The sequence below is a fragment of the Eumetopias jubatus genome, unplaced genomic scaffold, assembly GCF_037043125.1.
Source record: "Eumetopias jubatus isolate StellerSeaLion01/CBP00866 unplaced genomic scaffold, mEumJub1_p1.0 scaffold_8, whole genome shotgun sequence".
NCBI classification, from domain to species: Eukaryota; Metazoa; Chordata; class Mammalia; order Carnivora; family Otariidae; genus Eumetopias; species Eumetopias jubatus.
The window spans coordinates 62940355-62959299 of NW_028274814.1; the positions used below are offsets into that span (position 1 = coordinate 62940355).

General features: G+C 40.3%; 1 protein-coding gene across 3 annotated transcripts in view; it reads right to left on the minus strand.

The window, feature by feature from the left end:
• The window catches only part of TM7SF3 (transmembrane 7 superfamily member 3), a 35206-nt gene extending 16885 nt beyond the window's left edge, over positions 1-18321 (minus strand). For all 3 annotated transcript variants that reach the window (XM_028113212.2, XM_028113211.2, XM_028113210.2), the window contains exons 1-5: positions 18066-18321; positions 8527-8681; positions 5457-5607; positions 2809-2929; positions 1901-2072 (exon numbers count right to left, since the gene is read on the minus strand). In XM_028113212.2, coding sequence (XP_027969013.1) covers positions 1901-2072; positions 2809-2929; positions 5457-5607; positions 8527-8681; positions 18066-18156 — 690 coding nt within the window. In that variant the 5' untranslated portion in view covers positions 18157-18321. The remainder of the gene's footprint in view (positions 1-1900; positions 2073-2808; positions 2930-5456; positions 5608-8526; positions 8682-18065) is intronic.
• Positions 18322-18945: the final 624 nt, after the last annotated feature.

Sequence of the window (18945 nt, forward strand, 5' to 3'; positions counted from 1 at the left end):
TTCACAGGTGATGGTGATGATGTCAGATGGAGTCATGTAAGCACATAAGGCAAGCTACCTGCTATCAATGAAGCTAAATGGCCACATGGATAAGACCGAGACCATCAAACCATTCCACTCCAAAAGTTTTCTCTTTGCAATTAGAATTAATCTGAGCATACTGAGAATATCCTTTTCCCCAAAAGTCTTTCACCTGCAGATCTTTGCCTGAATTATTTCACTAAGGGTGGAAAATGGTGATTTTCTAATCCTATTATTCCGTCTACATTTACTGGTCGGTTCTTCCATGTAGAGCCTTCTCTCATGAACAAGGATGAATTACAGTGCCTCTTTTAAAAAAGGCAGCGTAAATTCCTCCCCGTATCGATTTCCAGAGTAATTTGGTATAGGAGTCTCCTCCAGTGATAGCAACTGAGGAGTTTTCTTTTTCTCTCCCTTTTTTTTAGTAACAGTAGGACTTGTTTTTATTTATTCAAAACTTATAGTTAATCATTACTCTTTTTGATGACTGAATTGCCCCAAAGTTGGCCAGTACAAGCCTCTTCAAACAGGCTCTGACTCTTCTCAACATGCCCTCACTAGTCAACGAGGGCTCTTCACTGAAAGTTAAAAAGTAACCTAAAAAGGTCCTGTTATATGAATTATTTTATTCTCTTCATGAGAATAAAAATGATCTTCAAAATTTTCTATGTAAAAAGGCAACTGGTAAACTTATCCAAAGGAGCTTCCAAATTTGTGAATAAGCACAATGAGTTTTCTTGTATAAGGCTCCTTCTTAGCATGGGACCATGACATCCTAGGTGACAAGATAACAAAATGAGATCTTGCTCTGCAATAGACTGAGGGCCTAGGCTAATCACATAGGCCAATGCTTCCCTATAAAATCTGGTAACCTATCAACCTTCTGGGAAAAATCAGAGCAGTCTAGAAAAACTCTAGCCATAAACCATTAGACTGAAGGATGAACTTCTATATTATACTGCTATCAGGTAACTTTTAAGACATAAATCCTGCCCTCCACAAAAATCATCTATAGCATGAATCTCAAATTTTAATATGCATAGGAATCACCTGGGGACCTCAAAATGCAAATTCTGATTCAGTAGGTCCAGGGTGGAGCCAAGGAGTCTACAATTCTAACAAACTCCCAAATGGTGCCAATGCTGCTGGCCCATACCCCACAGTTGGTATTCCGAGAGTTTACAGGGGTTCCAAAGATCAGAGAAAACTTTTGCTTCAAGTTTTGGACTCAGGAAGTCCAAAAGACTTCTGAGTTTGGGTTTAAATATTAATGACAGGGGCACCTGGATGGCTCAGTGGATTAAGCAGCTGGCTCTTGGTTTTGGCTCAGGTCGTGATCTCAGGGTCATGAGATCGAGGCCCATGTGGGGCTTTGCACTCAGCACAGAGTCTGCTGGTCCCTCTCCCTCCCCCTCTGCCCCTCTATTCTCTCCACATGCCCATGCATGCTCTCTCTCTCTCTCCCTAAATAAATACAAAATCTTTTAAATAAATAAATATTAATGACAATGTGTATATCCTTAAACAGTTTCTCATTGTTTTTTTTAAAAAAACTATAACTTTTATACTTGCCAAAAGTTTTTATCTAATAGTTATGGGAGTACGTAGAAAAATCACTTCCATCCATAGCTGAAGATGATCAGATCATATATGCGACAGCAACTAAAACGTAACATAATTTACATGCACCTCCTCAAAAGCCAACATTACTTTGGGATATCACTAGCAAGACAATAACAGAATGAAAGAGAATAAAGTGAGAACCCCAGAAAGATCAAGGAAACAGAAAACAAATAAGCTCCTGGTAGCTTCTCCTCTTCTCAACTCTTAAAAAAAAGTGTCACAATCTGGCCACACAAATTCTAAGAACCAGATTTACCTTGATAGCACTGGCCTTCACCTGAGGCACCTCAGCCATCCTCTGCAGATGCTTTAGCAACCCCTCTTGGGTGAGGTCATTCTCGGGCAGAAAATACTGATAGACATCATACAGCAACCTCCACCTAGAGTCCCGTCCCGTCCCAATGTCACACGGCAGAGGATTTGTGCCTCTAAAGTCAACCAACAAAACTGAGTATCAGTCTCTTGTGGGACATGTCCCATCTATAAAAGGAACCAAAACCTCAAATTTCAAACTTCTGCATTGATTCCAATTTTGGCAATACAGAGAAAAGTACCATACTGAGAGGCAGTATGGATAAATAACCGGATGTTAATCTTAGTCATGCAGCTTTGCCACCATGTCACTTAATCTCAATAACCCTTAGGGAACCACTCTGTAAAATAAGAACCACCACCCCTTCTGAATAAAACTGTCAGGATTAAATGACCAAGAACATAGAGCACTCAGCACTATGGATGGTACAGAGACAGCATTCAAATGTTACTCAATGTTAGCTACAATTACTATTAAAGTAGAAACTAAGGCAGAGTTTTAATTAAAATAACAAAGTCCTTACAAAAATATAAGGGTGTTTCATGGCTTCAGAATGCTTTCCATAATCAAAACTTTACAGAAACTAAATGTACTTCTAAGCTCACAACAGAAACTCAACATCTGGCTCTTCCTAAGAATGGAGGGGGGCAATATTAATTGTAAGTGACAGATCAAGTATTACCCAACAATGTTTAAATTACCTCCGTTCCAAAAAAACAAAACAAAACAAAACAATTTCACTAAAGAGAATCATGGATTTGGGGAGTTCACCGAAGCTACACAACAGCTAGTCATGCATGTCCTAAAGGCAGTTTTAGGAGCTAGGAAGACATAGAGATAGGTAGACATACCTTGCATAGCCTAGGTTTGCTGGGGCAAATTTAATAGTCGTCTCAAAGAAATTATATTCCAAGTAAATGTTGGGATCAATATTTAAATCAAACTCCAAATTACAGCCTCCAGGGACAGGATCTGGATGAAAAATAAGGAAGTTACTCAACACAGAATTCTCCTACACTCAAATCGTACTCAGAGAAACAGAACTCTACTAAGAACTTTCCAGATAGAAGTTAAATATAATAGAGCTTCTGGTTTTGTACTACCACATGAACTGAGTGAGGTTAAAGAGGAAAAAGTTAACTGAGGTGGCGGGCTCTGGAATAGAGGTCAGCAAGCCTTTTCTGTAAAGGGTAAGATGGTGAATATTTTAGGCTTCACACAACTGATGGTTTCTGTAGCAATTACTCAGCCCTGCCCTCGAGGCACGACAGCAGCCACAGACAATATACAAGCAAAGGAACATGGCTGTTTCTAGTAAAATTTTATGTACAATACAGACAGAGGCTGGATCTGGCTCACGGTCTGTGTTTGCCAACCCCTGCTCTAAAGTTGAAGAGGTCTGGAGACAGATATTCTCAAGTTGGTATCCAAGAATGGGCTTTGGAGGTCCCATGAACACCTTGAAATTGTATGCCAAAGGTTGAATGTGTGCATTTCTTAAGGAGACAGGTTTTTATTAGATTTTGGGGGTCCCTGATCGCATAAAAAGAGCTTAAGAACCCAGGGACAGAGGGGGGAAAAAACACTGCCAAAGAGAAAAGGAACTCCACGGGCATTAAATAAAGGGGTGTCCACTTTTCACATGCTTTTTAAACCGGAAGAAAGATGGTGTCATCCTCAGTGCTGGAAGAGTCTGTGCATATACAAGAGTAAAAATTAAAAAGGCCTCAAAAGACCCCCAAGACCATGTATTGGAATAGCATTTGGATATTTAATACAAATTTTAGGTATTTCGTTTACATTAATAATGTGGCTGAAACAGCTCTTCTTTTCTTATTAGGATCCTATTCATGACCTTAAGCATGACAGAACTTAGAGAAGTCACTTAACATGAGCTCAATTCTATGCAAACAACTGTCCATGGTAGACTCAAGTGGAAAGGTTGAGCTAAGACAGATCAATTTAAAGATCTACAAGATCTCAACTTCATACACTCATCCAATCATTCCTACAGTTGGGTCCTGGTTTCCATCAACTGCTGGAATTCTGGTGGTTGATTTCCCCCGGCCAGATCTGGAATGGAGAAACCCCATGTGCATACCTGTTTCAATGCCGCTCTTCTTTCATACTCTCCTTTTCCTGCATTTAGAAATCTTTACCACACCTGAGAAAATGATGTGGATTGTAATGGAAGCTCTACTCTAATTTTTCTTTGTACACTGTCCTTGATGAAAACCCGAAGTCTATGGTTTTCTATCAGGTCATTACCTTTGCTACATAGGACACTGTGTAAGAGCAATCTAAATACCCTCACCTTTATTCCTCAATCACTGTAATCTAGTTTTCATCCCCACTGTGCCACTAAAACAATTCTCACTAAAGGCCACTCTTCATTGCACTATCCTATGGACAATTTCCGTCACTTCCTTGACCTCTCTGCAATGTACTATTTACCATTCCTTACTTAAAGCAGAACCTCCGGGCTCTTCTCTTTACCTCCTTGACTCCTCCTCAGTCTTATGCTTATTCCTCAGCAGTTAGCATCGCCCAGAAACAGTGCCTGACATGTGGTAGGCACTATGAAAGTATCCGCTATCGTTTTCCCCCCTAAATCTCTAAGTACATGCCTGGACCATCTTACTTGCTTCCATGGCTTTTACTCAGAATCTTGTAGGTGGACATCTAACCTCAAGTCTCCACTCCACACCCTTAAACTCCCTACTATGCAGTTCCATCCAGATGTCCTATAGCATCTCAGATGATGTCCCAAACTGAAGTCACCATCGACCCCATCCCGACCGCCTCAACTGTCCAGCACCACGACAACTCCCTCTCAACCCTATTTTGCATCACTATCTCCTAGCAGCAGCCCAAATGGGAAGCCTATGCTCCTCCCTTTTATAATGCATAACCACTGGTCACTGTGTCTCATTAATGCTACCTTCCAAACATCTTCTCACTCTGAGCTCTCAAAGGTGTGCTGAGTCCTGATTCTGCTATGCCCTCTCCAAGCCACTCCCCATGCTCTTCTAGCACTAACTTTCTGATAGATGAAATGCGTATCATTCCTCTGCTTAAAAATTCTGTGCTCCTTCAGAATAGAATACAAACCTCAAATTACATAAAAGGCCCTTCACACTCATGGCTCCAGCCACACCCACCATTCTGCCATTCTCCAAGTACTGTCCGTTCTTCTTCCATGCCCTCCTCTGCCTCGAATAACCAGCTAAAGTATTCAGGGCTATGTCCTGCCTTTCTGTTACTGCTTCTCCAAGGGCTCCTTAAATTTTTTTTTGAATTAATGACTGCATTCTCCTACGCCCCTACCCGGGCTTTCAATCATCATGAAATTCTTTGGCTCCCTTGTTGTTAAAATCGTTGATTCAATATACCATACTTGCAATAAATACTTTTAAAAGGATTATAGTTTCCTTTGGATTTTCATGAATAAGTTCCACATTCTGGAGAGTCAATAGGGATTCGAAGATAGAAAGGTTACCTCTTTCTGAATAGGTGAGTGGGATGGCCATGTTTTGGACAGGCTCAGCATCTAAAGTCTCCAAGTGCCAAGTGCACATACTCTGCTCTGGTCTAAGAATGAAAACCAGTCCTCGGTCAGTGCCTGTTCCTGAGGTATTGTGAAGGAGAGTCTGCAGTAAGGTAGAAAAGAGTCATCATGAATAGGGAGTTGAGCAAAATATTTAAATTCTAGGCTGGATCTCGTCTGCCTGTCCTATTCCAAACCTTCTCAAAACAAGAAGGAAGAAACACAGACCTTCCTTATAAAGAATTCATCTCTACGTGCAGGTGTCCATGCCTATGCATGGAAGAACTATTTAAATATATGATCTTTGATAGGAATAGGAGATGCACAGTGAAATTCCCAAGTTTTTCAAATCCCTAAATTAAGATTTAGTACGTCAAGTACTAAGACTACCGTCAAATGACAAAACTGAAAACAAGTCAGTAAAGAGTTTGGTGTCCTTTATTCAAGGAAAAACAACCCACAGATTAGGGGAGTACAGTGCCTTACAAGCAGTGAAGAAGGACCTGAAGGATTTGGGACAAAAGTGAGTTGTACAGTGTTAGAAAAAGCAAAACAGAAACAGACCATGATTGGCTAGGAAGTCAGAAATTTCCTTATAAGGAAGGTGAGCAGGTCCTATTCTCTAAGGTAAGGCAAACGAGCTAGAGCAGAGTTGGAGAACGGTGACTGTCATGGCAGGTTTCCTGGACAGGTGTTTCCCTGTAAGTGCAAGTTGACTCAGGTTTAGATTTGTGACATGGACCAGGTCACGGAGGCAGCCTCCATCATGTAGGTCCAATATACAAATTCACTTTATCACTACGAAAACAAAAACATGAGCCCCGCCCCTAAAGAATTCAAGTCCTGGAAAGTTTCTTTAAAAAACTGAGCTGTGATTGTCATATTATAAACTACACATAAAGAATACCATTTGGTAAGTTTTGATATACATAGATGCTCGTAAGCCATCACCACAATCAGGACAGTGAACAAACTTATTCTTAAGTGCGCCTTTCAAATCCTCCCTCACACCACTCCACTGGACTATCCCCTAACCCCATCTATTTGGAAAGTTTTTCGAACAACAAAATACTAATTTAAGAGGTAGTAGATTCAGAGTGTTTTCTTAAAGCTAAGAAATGGGAAGAAAAAAGTGCCAGATGGGTTTCAATTTGACAAGCACACGGGAAAATGATTCAAATACTAATCGATAAACTGCAGAGTCAACAGTTTCAAAGAACCAACTTCTATGATGACCCCAAAAAATCCAAAGTGCCACACTTCTTCTGGAAGGAAACGGGAACTACTCTCTTCACACAGACCGCTCATTTCTAGAGCTAAGGGCAGTTCTGGTTGTCGTCGGCTCAGCAGTATAAATACAGTGAGGACTAAGGGCAGCCCCAGAAAGGGACATTCAGGATAGCTAAGGTCTGCTCCGCACGAACACTGAGGCCCAGCATGCTGCCCGGTCAGGCCACTTCACTCACATTAGTCATGTCCGTGTTCCTTTCTCCAAGCTCCGTTTCCTCAAACGTAAAAACATGCAGTGTAAGTACTTTGTCAAACTGTTGTGAGAATTAAATTAATTACATGGAAAACCAAACGCAGGGGTTCCTAACTAGGAGCCCCAGAGGCCCAATGAGTTTCCAGAGGTCCCCATGAAATTATACAAACATATCCATGCATTTTGAGGGGTACAGAGTCCAGAGATTTTAGCAGATTCGACATCTAGGGCCCTAGCAGAGCTTAAGAACCACTGACCTAGCCCCTAATAGGCATGCAAAAAAATATAAATGCCTTTTTTTTCAATCCTTTCTCTTCCTTCAAAGGTTGTCTTCACTATGATGTTATGAAGAAGGAAATCGTCTGTGTAGCATTTTACTTTGTCTCCTATGTAAGGGTCTGAATAGAAAGTTTCCTTCTGAATTTAGTGCCAGGAACAAAGGTTGGCTTTCCCGAGGAACTGGAATGGTTTTTCCTTCTAAGAAAGTTATGACATTTAACATGCTTTGATTTCTCCTCCGGCTGCAAAGAAGGCAGACAAAATCTGAGTGGGGGTCATAAACACGGTTAACTCTTTTGCAACTAACATAATTTATTCCTTCCTCTTTTCCTTGATCAAACTCTTCCATTTCTAGTCTATTAAACTACCAAACATACAATTTCAAAACCTTCATGGTAGGGGCAGGAAGGCTAGAATACAACATGTAAAGTATCTAGTTTGAAAGATAATATGACCAATGGCTATAGAATATATATGAACTGGACTAAGAACGCTTTTTTTTAGCAAATTCCAGAATATTAAAAGACAGGCTTATAATAGATATGCTGAGGACAAATAAAAAGCAGCACAACTTCATAGAGAGTGAAATTCATTTATTAGTCTAAGGGGGTCATATAGGCTGAATATAAATAGACTTATAAAAAGTTAATATAAATGGCAGATTCTTCATGGGTTAAGCTAATCCAGGGCATATAAAAAACTTCCCAAAGGTGAGGCTGAGGTTGAAGGGGTTAGTGATGATCTCTGAAATAAGAGTCTTAAACGCAGGAAGCTGAGCACAGGGCTAGAGGACCTGAGTATTGGGCTTCTTTTGTTTCCATGAGACTCCAAAGAATAAAGGTGATCCTACAGGGGGGGTCTTAGTAAACTCAGTAAACACTATATGGCTGAACAATGATGGAACCCCATTAAAATATATTCAGAGGTAAAAATCATTAAGGACCCAGTAGAGTAAGAAAAAAAGGTGAGATATCATGAGGAAAGCCAAACTGCAGCCAGGAGACATCTGGTAAAGGCCATCCCACCCCCAAACTTGGCACTTGCTCACCCCCTCTTTAAGTCAGAGGTCACCACACTCAAGAAAGGCCTGAGACACACACCTCTTTGCCAGTCTAAACCACTAACTTGAGAGGCTCCAATCTTGATCTTTTTAAGGATATAAAGTCAAACATAAAGGGGCATCAAATTCTAATGTTTCTCCTAAATATAAGACCCCAAAATATGGAAATGGTGTTTACAGAAATAACTCTCCATACTTACCTTAGAAAAAGAAATCGTTGTATTCTGATACTGTGAGTGTATTTGGAAAATAAGGAAAGACGCATTGCTCGAAATATGACGCAAAATGGCGTCCTCTGGAGAGGGCCTGTTGAGCTTGAAGTATCTAAATTTCCCTATGTAAAATTCAAGAAGACCTGCAATGGGAGAAACATTCACTGTAACGTTTGTACCTGTAATATCGATTTGTAGAAATCTCAGACATAAGCATACATGCACTCCTAATTTAATCCTCAGAAAAACCTGGGGAGATAAATATTACTATTACCGCCCCTACCTTAATGATGAGGGCGGTTAAGCTTAAGAAGGGGAAGCAGCTAGTAAAGAGTGGAACTGAACACCAAAACGTAAGAAAGGTGTTTTGAAAAATGTAAACAAAAGAGTGCTTAGGATGCCTAAGATGCCCAGCGCCCAGAGCCAGAACATTCCCCACTATAAGCAGCCATAACAATTCCATTCAAAACAGAGCTCCAGGCGGTGCCTGGCTGGCTCAGTCAGTAAAGCATGTGATTCCTGGTCCCCAGGTCATGAGTTCAAGCCCCACATGTGGTGTAGTTTACTTAAAAAATATTTTTATTAAAAAAACAGAGGCGCTAGGTGGCTCAGTTGGGTAAGCACCTTGCCTTCAGCTCAGGTCACGATGTCGGAATCCTAGGATCGAGGTCCATGGCTGGCTCCCCACTGAGTGGGAAGCCTGCTTCTCCTTCCCCTGCTGCCCCTGCTGCCCCTCCTCCCCAATGCGCTCGCGCGTGCTCTCTCTCTCAAATAAATAAATAAAATCTTCAAAAAACAAAAACAGAGCCCCTGAACTTAAGGTTTTTACAACCCTAAGGAAGCACTAACAATTGTGAATACACTGATATTAAAAACAGAACCTGATCTGGTGAATTCTGAAGTCAGCCCAGCCCAGAGGGATATAGGGGGCTTCAATTTTATCCCACCAATCACGAGCTGTGTGATCTTAGGCAGGTTACTTAATTTCCTTAAAGCTCAATTTCTTCATCTGTCAAATGGGACTGTAATTACCTAGCTTGCAAAGCAGGGTGCCATCAAAACTGACAAAAATGTCTGAGTGCCTACACCAGGTACTTCACATAGTGTCCATACAGTCATGAACCACAGGCATTCTGGAAAAAGGAGCTTTTAAAGGATCAAGTTCAGAGTCCACACTAGTTTTACAACACCTCATCTAGGCCTTTCTCATCTGCTTGTCTCCCCTTGTGTTTCACTCATCCACTCACTGTGTCTTTCTCCCAGCTGCACCCCAGTTCTTTCATCAACCTAATTCTCAAACAGTCCACTAAATAGGTTGTTTTATTTGTGTGGTCCTGGATGCCCATCCCATCCTCTACCCTGTAGTTAGCATCTCTCTGCTGAAATAGCACAGGAGCTCCCACACATTACACAAGCAGTCTTGGGGGATTCTAGTCTAAAAATAGGAAAAAAGATTTAAATTTAATAAAGATGAAACAGAGTTGACAATAGATTATAAGTCACCAGAGTCCCACTGTGGAACTATCATTTTATTTTAGAAGGAAATTAGAGTCAGTGGGTGGTAAAGGAAAATACTCCAGACATTTAACAACTTCAAACTCATTCTTATGTACTATTTCCCAAACAGGCTAATTTTCAACACTTTTTTTTTTTTAAACACAAGTACTCCATCTGGATGATTTAAAAAAGAGACTATCAGCAATGGCTAACCAAGAAAGCCACCCAGAATATATGAATAAACGCTAGGCTGAGATCAAACATTACTCTGCATGAATTCCCCAAACCTCGTGATGCCATTATATTACCTTCATAACTTTTTTATAATTGATAGAAAAAAGTTACTGGTGGCTATGATTTAATTTCTGAAACTCCAGGGAGAATTTTAATTAGTGGCAACAATGACAAACGAAGATGGTATATTTCCTTCTATTTATGTTAGCAGAAACATGCTTTACCTTTTATGTAGAACTAAATTTCAGCCAGAATAGAGGTAAAAACATTAGGAAGGATTTAACAGAATCTGGATAGGGAAGCCTAGAAAATGTAAGGGAGTTTTTTGTTTTCCTTTTTATAAAGGGAAACAAGAAAAACATTTTTACATTTTCCAGGCTTTCCCATCATCATGATTATTTTATTAGGAAACCAAATTATACATAAAATTAAGTGGGTTTCTGTAAGTGGCACTAAAAACATTGCATGCATCATACTTTAATTTTGGTCCCATCTACGCTCCTGTCTTCCAAGTCTTAAGAATATCCACAAATCCTAGTCTGTCAAACTAAAAGCAGTATGTTTGTTTTCCTAGGAACTAATTGGATTTCCATCCTTTAATTGTTCAAAGCACTCAGCTCATTTTTTATTTTGCATTTTTTTTTAAATCCCAGTATAGTTAACATACAGTGTATTATTAGCTTCAGGTATAGCACTCAGCTCATCTACCATCTGCTTTTTCTAGTTACATTTTCAGTCTTTAAGGTTTTTTTCAGTTTTTCCCTTTTCTTCCCCATTTTTTCTATTTGACAAATATTTATGAAGTTCTTATGGACCACCTGTTCTGTCTATTGGCTACTGGGATCAAAACTGGTTCAAATGAATTTGTGAAGGTTGTTCACAATTTCTGTAATTCTCACTAATTTGCTGGTAAGTATATCTTAGAAACTGTTCAGATAATCTGTATGTTTATCCCCCATTAAACAAGCCTTGAATCAAAACTCTACCCAGAATGTTTAAAAGCCCTGGAAGAGATTAAAGCTATCAACTAGGGATGCCTGAGTGGCTCAGATGGTTAGGCGTCTGCCTTTGGCTCAGGTCATGATCCCAGGATCCTGGGATCAAGCCCCGCATCAGGCTCCCTGCTCAGTGGGGAACCTGCTTCTCCCTCTGCCTCTGCCTCTCTCTCTCTCTCTCTCTGACTCTCATGAATAAATAAAAACATTAAAAAAAATCTTTAAATAAATAAATAAAGCTATCAACTAGTTAAGTCTTGGTGTCAAGCTTTTCTTAACCTTCCCTTAACCTATCACACAGGGGTGAAAATAAATCACAACTCAGAAATACTCGGAGAACCAAAAATTTCAGTGTTTTAAGAGACAGTAAGGAAAGAGAACCACAGAAATTAAAACACATTATTAAACAACTGATAACTTAAGGTAAATAGGGGTATTGAAAGTAGATATCACTGCAAGTATATTTTAAGGGATTTTTCTTCACACGTTTCACTGTTTATCAAATTTCTATAATGATGGTGAGATGCTCTTATCAGAAACTGCACAATTTGGAAAAAAACCTCCATTATTGATAGCACTCAAAACACAGATTCTACCTCAAGTCTTCATCTCAAATTTATAAAAATAAGAACATACTCTAGACAAAATGATGACACTCTCTCAACACTTTCATCATTAGTTTTCTTTTTCCCTTAAAATGGCAATATTTTTCCAGATAATATATAACTTTATTATAGAAAGGTAAGAAATGTAGAGAAAATCAATACCTACAGCAAATATACTGTGCAGAAACAATCACTATATACATACGTATCAGGCAGTAAAACCTATTTGAGAAGGTTTTTGCTGTGACAGTGTAACAGATCACCTTTGATCCTAAATGGTTAAACTACCCAAGAAGTCTTGTTCTCATTAAGAAAATCAGAAATGAAAACAAGCAGTCCATATGAAAATATATAATGATCAGGACCAAAACATTAAGTTACAGTCTCTGCTTCTGAATTCAAGAAAAACACCTGGCTACAACTTTCATTTATTACTTCCTGGATTTCCAGAAGTTATGAGAAAGATGACACCTCACTAATCCTCTTTCTCCAAATGCCTGTAGCAGGAACCTGGCAGATGCAAGATAATAAGAGACATGGTATTCATGATTTAAAAACCTGATCACCTGACAAAATAAGTAGGCGTATTAAAAGCAGGTGCCTCTGGGGGTGTATTTTAAATGATTTTTTCCCTTTTCTTCGTACATTTATTTTTCAAATTTTCTATAGCACTCATAAGGTTTCCTTATTAGAAGGAAATTCTAGTACAGTGGTTATCCTTCCTGGCTGTACATTACAATCATCTGGAGGTGCTTTTTAAAAACTATTGCTGCCTGGGCCCCTAGCCAGACTGCTTAAATAAAAATCCAAGGGGTTAGGGTACAAGTGTCAGTTAAAAAACATTAATTGAAATAACATACATACAGAGAAGTGCATTAAGTTTACACTGTAGGTAAAGAAAGAGCATTCTACAATCTTAGAGGTCTTATGGTCCCTTCTAATCACTAAACCTTCCCTCCCGCCCAGAAATACCACAATCCTAACTTCAAACACCATAGATGGGCTTTGCCTATTTCTGAAATTTAATTAAGTAGAATCATAAAGGATGAATTCTTTTGTATCTAGCTTTTTAAAAATCAATACCATACCTGTGAAATTCATCCAAGCTACTGTAAGTAACCATGACTTACTCATTTGCATTGTTGTATACTTCATAAAAGGAATATACCACAATTTACTTATCTATTCTTCTGTTAATCAACATTTGAATTACTTCTAATTTGAAGTTATTATGAATAACTCCAAACATTTTTTTTGTACATGTCTTTTCGTGCACATATGTACACATTTCTATTGGGTAGAACCTAAGAATAGAATTATCAGGTAATAGGGTAACTTATGTTCTGCTTTAGTAGATACTGCCAAACATTTATCCCACATGATTTTGCCAATTTACACCCCTATCAACTTGTGGAAAAGTATTCTGGTTGCCCAACTGTCTCAGCAACACTTGGTATCACCAGTGTCTCTGTTTGGTACATAGTAGTATCTCACTGTGATTTCAATTTGCATTTCCCTAATTATTAAAGATGTTAAGAACATCTTGTTTTGTTTATAACCATTTGGATACTTTCTTTGTAAAAGGGTCTGTATTCAAGACTTTTGCCCACTTTAAAAATAGGCTGTCCTGACTGAATTTTAGTTCTTTATACATCAATAGGAGCATTCTGTCAGTATATCTTCTTCCATTCTTGTAGCTCATCTTTTCACTCTTGTTACCTTTAGATTAAAAGAAGTTTTAATTTTGAGGTGCCTGGGTGGCTCAGTTGTTAAGCGTCTGCCTCCGGCTCGGGTCATGATCCAAGGGTCCTGGGGTCGAGCCCCACATCAGGCTCCCTACTCAGCGGGAAGCCTGCTTCTCCCTCTCCCACTCCCCCTGCTTGTGTTCCCTCTCTCGCTGTGTCTCTGTCAAATAAATAAAGAAAATCTTTAAAAAAAAAGTTTTAATTTTAATATCCAATTTCTTGAGTTTTTCTTTTATGCTTAGTCCTTTCTATGTCATTCTAATCCAATCTTTGCCAACATATTCTAAGATTATGAAGACACCTTCCCCATGTTAACTTCTAGATCTTTGTTTTACCTTTGATATTTAAGTCTAAAATCAATCTAAAGTTGATTTTTATATATGGTGTGAGGCAGGTGGTCAAGGTGGATGTTTCCATATGCATATCGATTTGACATAATACCCTTTATTGAAAATACCACCATTTCCTTACTACTCTGCAATTTCAGTTTTCATGTAAGTGAGCACATGTGTTGGTCTGTTTCCGGACTCTTAATTGTATTCCAGTGGTCTATTTGTCTATCCTAACACCAATATTACATTGTCTTCATTTCTGCCCCAAATTTGTTCTTTCTCTTCAAGACCATCTTGACTATTTTGGCCATTTTTCATCTCCATATATATTTTCGAAAGCAGCTTGTCAATTTCCACAAAAAAAGCTGCCTAGAATCTGATTGGGATGGCAATGAATGTATTAATTTAGGGAGAAATGCTATCCTTATAACATAAAATTTTCTAATTTATGAATCTGAGATATCCTTCTGCTTATTTGGCTTCTCAATTTATCTCAAGAATGTTGTGTGACATTTTTCTGTAGAGATCTTTACATATTCCATTATAATTACCCCTAAATATCCTTTTTTTTTTTAAGATTTTATTTACTTATTTGACAGAGAGAGACACAGTGAGAGAGGGAACACAAGCAGGGGGGAGAGGGAGAGGGAGAAGCAGGCTCCCTGCTGAGCAGGGAGCCCGATGCGGGGCTCGATTCCAGGACTCTGGGATCATGATCTGAGCCGAAGGCAGACTCTCAATGACTGAGCCACCCAGGTGCCCCAACCCCTAAATATTCTATGTTCCTTGATGCTAATGGAAATTCATTTTTCCTTTTAAATTTCAATTTCTAGTTGTCTCTTCAACAATCTGCCTTTTTAAAAAGTTCTCCAGGTGACTCCAATGTTCAGCCAGGTCTAAGAACTCCTAACACAATGTTTGATGAATTAGGAAAAGATAAATATATTTTTTCCTATTCTTAGTCATCTTTAACCTAACTTCTGTGTGCAAATTCTTTGGCAGTATTACCTTGGCAGTCTATTAGCCATTTCACAATTTTTACAGAAGACTGCATATTCATCAAACCAGTTATGGTTTGACTCTTGGCTATGCAGGGTTTTGTTATATTTAACATCCTGGTGTCTAGTACAGTACCAGTCACATAGTTGGCACAAAGTAAATGTCTGGTGAAGGATGGCTGAATGTTATGACCTCAGGGAAGTAGTTTACTTCCTCTGAGCCTCAGTTTCCCCATGGTGAAATGGAGGTGATGTACTGCATACATCATTTGGCTACCGAAAGTATAAAACAAATAGAAAACAAATTTTAAACTGTCCAATGCTACACAATAAAGTATCATTTCTAACTTCCCTTAGCTTTCCAGCATTTCAGAGGCTCATCTCCTTATTAAAAAAAAAAAAAAAAAAAAAAGTCAGGCATTCAAAATGGCCCTGCGAATAAACTAGTAGAAAGAAGGGGACTATACATGCCCAGCATGTCCATCACAAACATCAAAATGGGAAAGAGATTTCCAGGGAGCAACAAGGAAAAGTACTAAAAATCAAGATTTTAACAGTATAGTCTGGCAGAAAATGCATTTGATTTCTACTCATAAAAACAGACACAGCAAAAGGAGACATGTATCCAAAATGTATCCTGAAGAAGTTAACAGGAACTTCTCTAAGCCATCTGGAAAAGGATTCACTTTATGAGGCATAATTAGATCTTATGACTTTGTGAGTGGGAAGGAAAAAGACAGCACATCAAATGATATTGCAGACAAATGGCTAAGATGGAGACAGAGCACTTAGGCTGTGGCTCTCTTCTAAAAAACAATGGTTCTGCTTTTTCTGCCAAAGATATTTTTTGCCATCTGACACATAGCCAGGCACTCTCTTCTATTTTTCATACCCTTCCTCCATTCCTACCCAGAGTCATTTTTCTTTCCAATAATTTCTTTCTAAAAAGAGCTGCCCAATCCTAATCTTTTCCTTTTCTTTCCCAATCAGATCCTAAACTCGAACCTTAAAATTATCCAACTCATTTTTTTTTTTTTACTAAAATTTACCTGTTTGTGCTCTGACACAACCAAATTCTAGATCTGTGAAAGCTTAGTCTTTATAATTCTCTTCAGATGAACTATTTAAAAAAACAGTTCGGATACTTAAGTTGGTCGGCATTCAACTGCCTCTCTCCATGTTTCATTTATATGTTATAAATTTTCATTAGCCCTAAAAACTGAAACACAGAAATGTACACACTACCTTTCACATACTTTTAAAAGAGATCACTTGCAACGAACTACACAAATGGCCTGCTACCTTAAATTCAGCACCAGCAATAACACAAATACTAGAAGGCCCACATGACATTCTGCTCAACTCCAATTACTATTGTAATTCCATGTAAATTACTAGATATGAATGTAAAACAAGAATGAAGATAATATTAAATGAAAAGTGCAGAACTAGAAAAGATGTGGATCACAGCCCTCCTGACTCAGAAACCTTGATCAACTACAAAGCCAATCTTTCAAATTCTTCACCTGTTAAAATGGAGATAGTGGGGCATCTGGATGGCTCAGTCAGTTGAGTGCCTGACTCTTGGTTTCTGCTCAGGTCATGATCTCAGGGTGGGGTGGGGGGGGTAATTCAGCCCCACATCAGGCTCCTTGAACAGCGGGGAGGGGAGTCTGCTTGGGATTCTCTCCTTCTCTCCCTGCCCCTCCCCCCCTTGCACTTGCTCGCTCTAAAATAAATAAATTTTTAAAAAATAAAATAAAATGGAGATAGCATCACCACTACCTCTCTCATAAGGCTATTTTGAGGAATGACAATTCATAGAATTAAGTGTAAAGCACCATACTAAGTAAAATATTCTTACTGGAGGGCAGATTTGTTGAAGTGGAAAGACCATGAAAATTAAAATTGCAGCAAAACACACCTGGGCTCAAATATCGCCTGTGCCCCTATTAACTGTTCACCTGTGTAATGAACATCATCCAGGGCCCCAGCTTCATCCTCTGCCAAGTGAGGAAGGTAATTATCTCATAGGGTTGTGAGGATTAAATAACAATGCCATGGAAAGCACCTGGCACTTACTGCACACAGTGAAATGTCAGCATCCTATTATTAACAAGGCTATTTTTTCAGCAAAAATATAACTGCTCTTTTCAGCTTTGGCCTTAACTCCTGTGCAATGATTCTATGATTCAGTTTGCACAAGAGCTTTTCTAAGATGAGCAATTAGGAACACAACCACATTATTCAGAAAACACATTGGTTCAGAACTGCAACTGGTCTTTTTTTTTTAAGATTTTATTTATTCATTTGAGACACAGAGATACAGAGAGAGAGAGAGCATGAGCAGGGGAAGAAGGAGAAGCAGGCTTCCCGCTGAGCAGGGAGCCCAATGCGGGGCTCGATTCCACAACCCTGGGACCATGACCTGAGCCAAAGGCAGACGCTTAACCATCTGAGCCACCCAGCGCCCCATGCAACTGGTCTCTTAAGCTCAAAATAAAACTAAGAATGTGATTAACCTCAGGGAAAAGCGCATGATTATCATCAGCCTAGCACAATCAGTGCTTTTTTATGGTTTATATTAACAAACCAGGAGCTATCGCTAAAACGCATTCACCGAGCACATGATCTATCCAAAGTCCCATTCTGGGTTCACTTTTCCTTTCAAACCACATAGAGCATAACCAATTTGAAAAGCATCTAGATTTTGGAGTGTAAAAGAACCGCAGCAGCTTGGAGGAACATTATTAATAAAGCCCTTAGTTCTGCACCAAGCCTCACTGTCGAGTGTCAGATATACCACTGGAGAGCAAAGAGGTGTTTTAATGCGTTAAATTCAACCTGCAAACACATGGCTGCTCCCTAGGGAGATAAAAACGTGTCTGAACAGGAGAGTTAGTTAACCCTTCCCATTTCCTCGGCTTAAATTAGGAGGTTGACGGTGAGGCCTCCTTGGCAATGGGAGCTTCCTTCAGCAGGAAAGGACCCTGATCCACTCCTGCCGGTTCTGAACTCACCACCTGCCCTGCGGCATGCACAGATCCCGAGGTGGACTGCGACCCTGCAAGAAATGCAAAACCAACTTGAGGTTGCAGAAGTGAGGCGCCCCTGACCTTACCCTCGCTGGAATTCCCGACGGTTTCGGCACCACCGGCCACGCGGGGTTCGGACGCCAGCACCGCTAGAACCAGCAGCCGAAGGAACCCCATGGCTGCCCGGGCCGGGCCCCGTAGCCTCGCCCGCACTACCCCGGGGCGCTCGCGCCGGGTCCCATCACTTGCGAGGCGCACACGCCGCACACCTGCCAGCCCCACAGGGCGGGCGTCCAATGCCAGCCGCACGCCTGAGCCCCACGGAGAGGTTTCCTGTTCCGGCAAAAACCCCGCAACCCCACACCGCGCCTCTCCCCGCCCCCTTTACGTCACCGCCGCGGGTCCCCCTCCGCCACGAGCGAAGGCGGAGGGGGGCGGTTCCAGCCGGCGTGCACCTCCTCCCCGCGCCCGGCGAGTTTGCTGGGCGCTGCGCTCCCTCGAGCCCCTGCGGCACTGCGCGCGTGGGTGGGGGTCGAGGAGACCCCGGAAAGTTCTGTGGTGTAACCTGTACTTCCCACTTTTGTATCTTTCCCACTTACGAAAACCGCCGTTAGAGTAGATAATAACTTTCTGTTGCGGCCTAACGTCTCCAGGCTCTTGTTCCTGGGCTTAACTGCCCTTTGCAAGAAGGAAAAGTAACGAACCCGGTACTCAAAACCCACGAACAATGGGTTTGTTTCCCTTAGCTGCTCAGGCCGATGTTCGTACGAAAGTGCGGCGCGAGTTATATTTCTGTAGTAGTGAGCTCCACATATTAAAATAGTTTCATTTTCTCAAAGCGAAATATCCTAGAAGACTCCAGACCTTAACCCAAGTTCCTCTCTCAAATTTTATACCTGAGGGCTGTTTAAAGGACAGCAGTCCACGTGACAGGTGGCTCGTGAGCTAATTGTGGAATTAGGTATT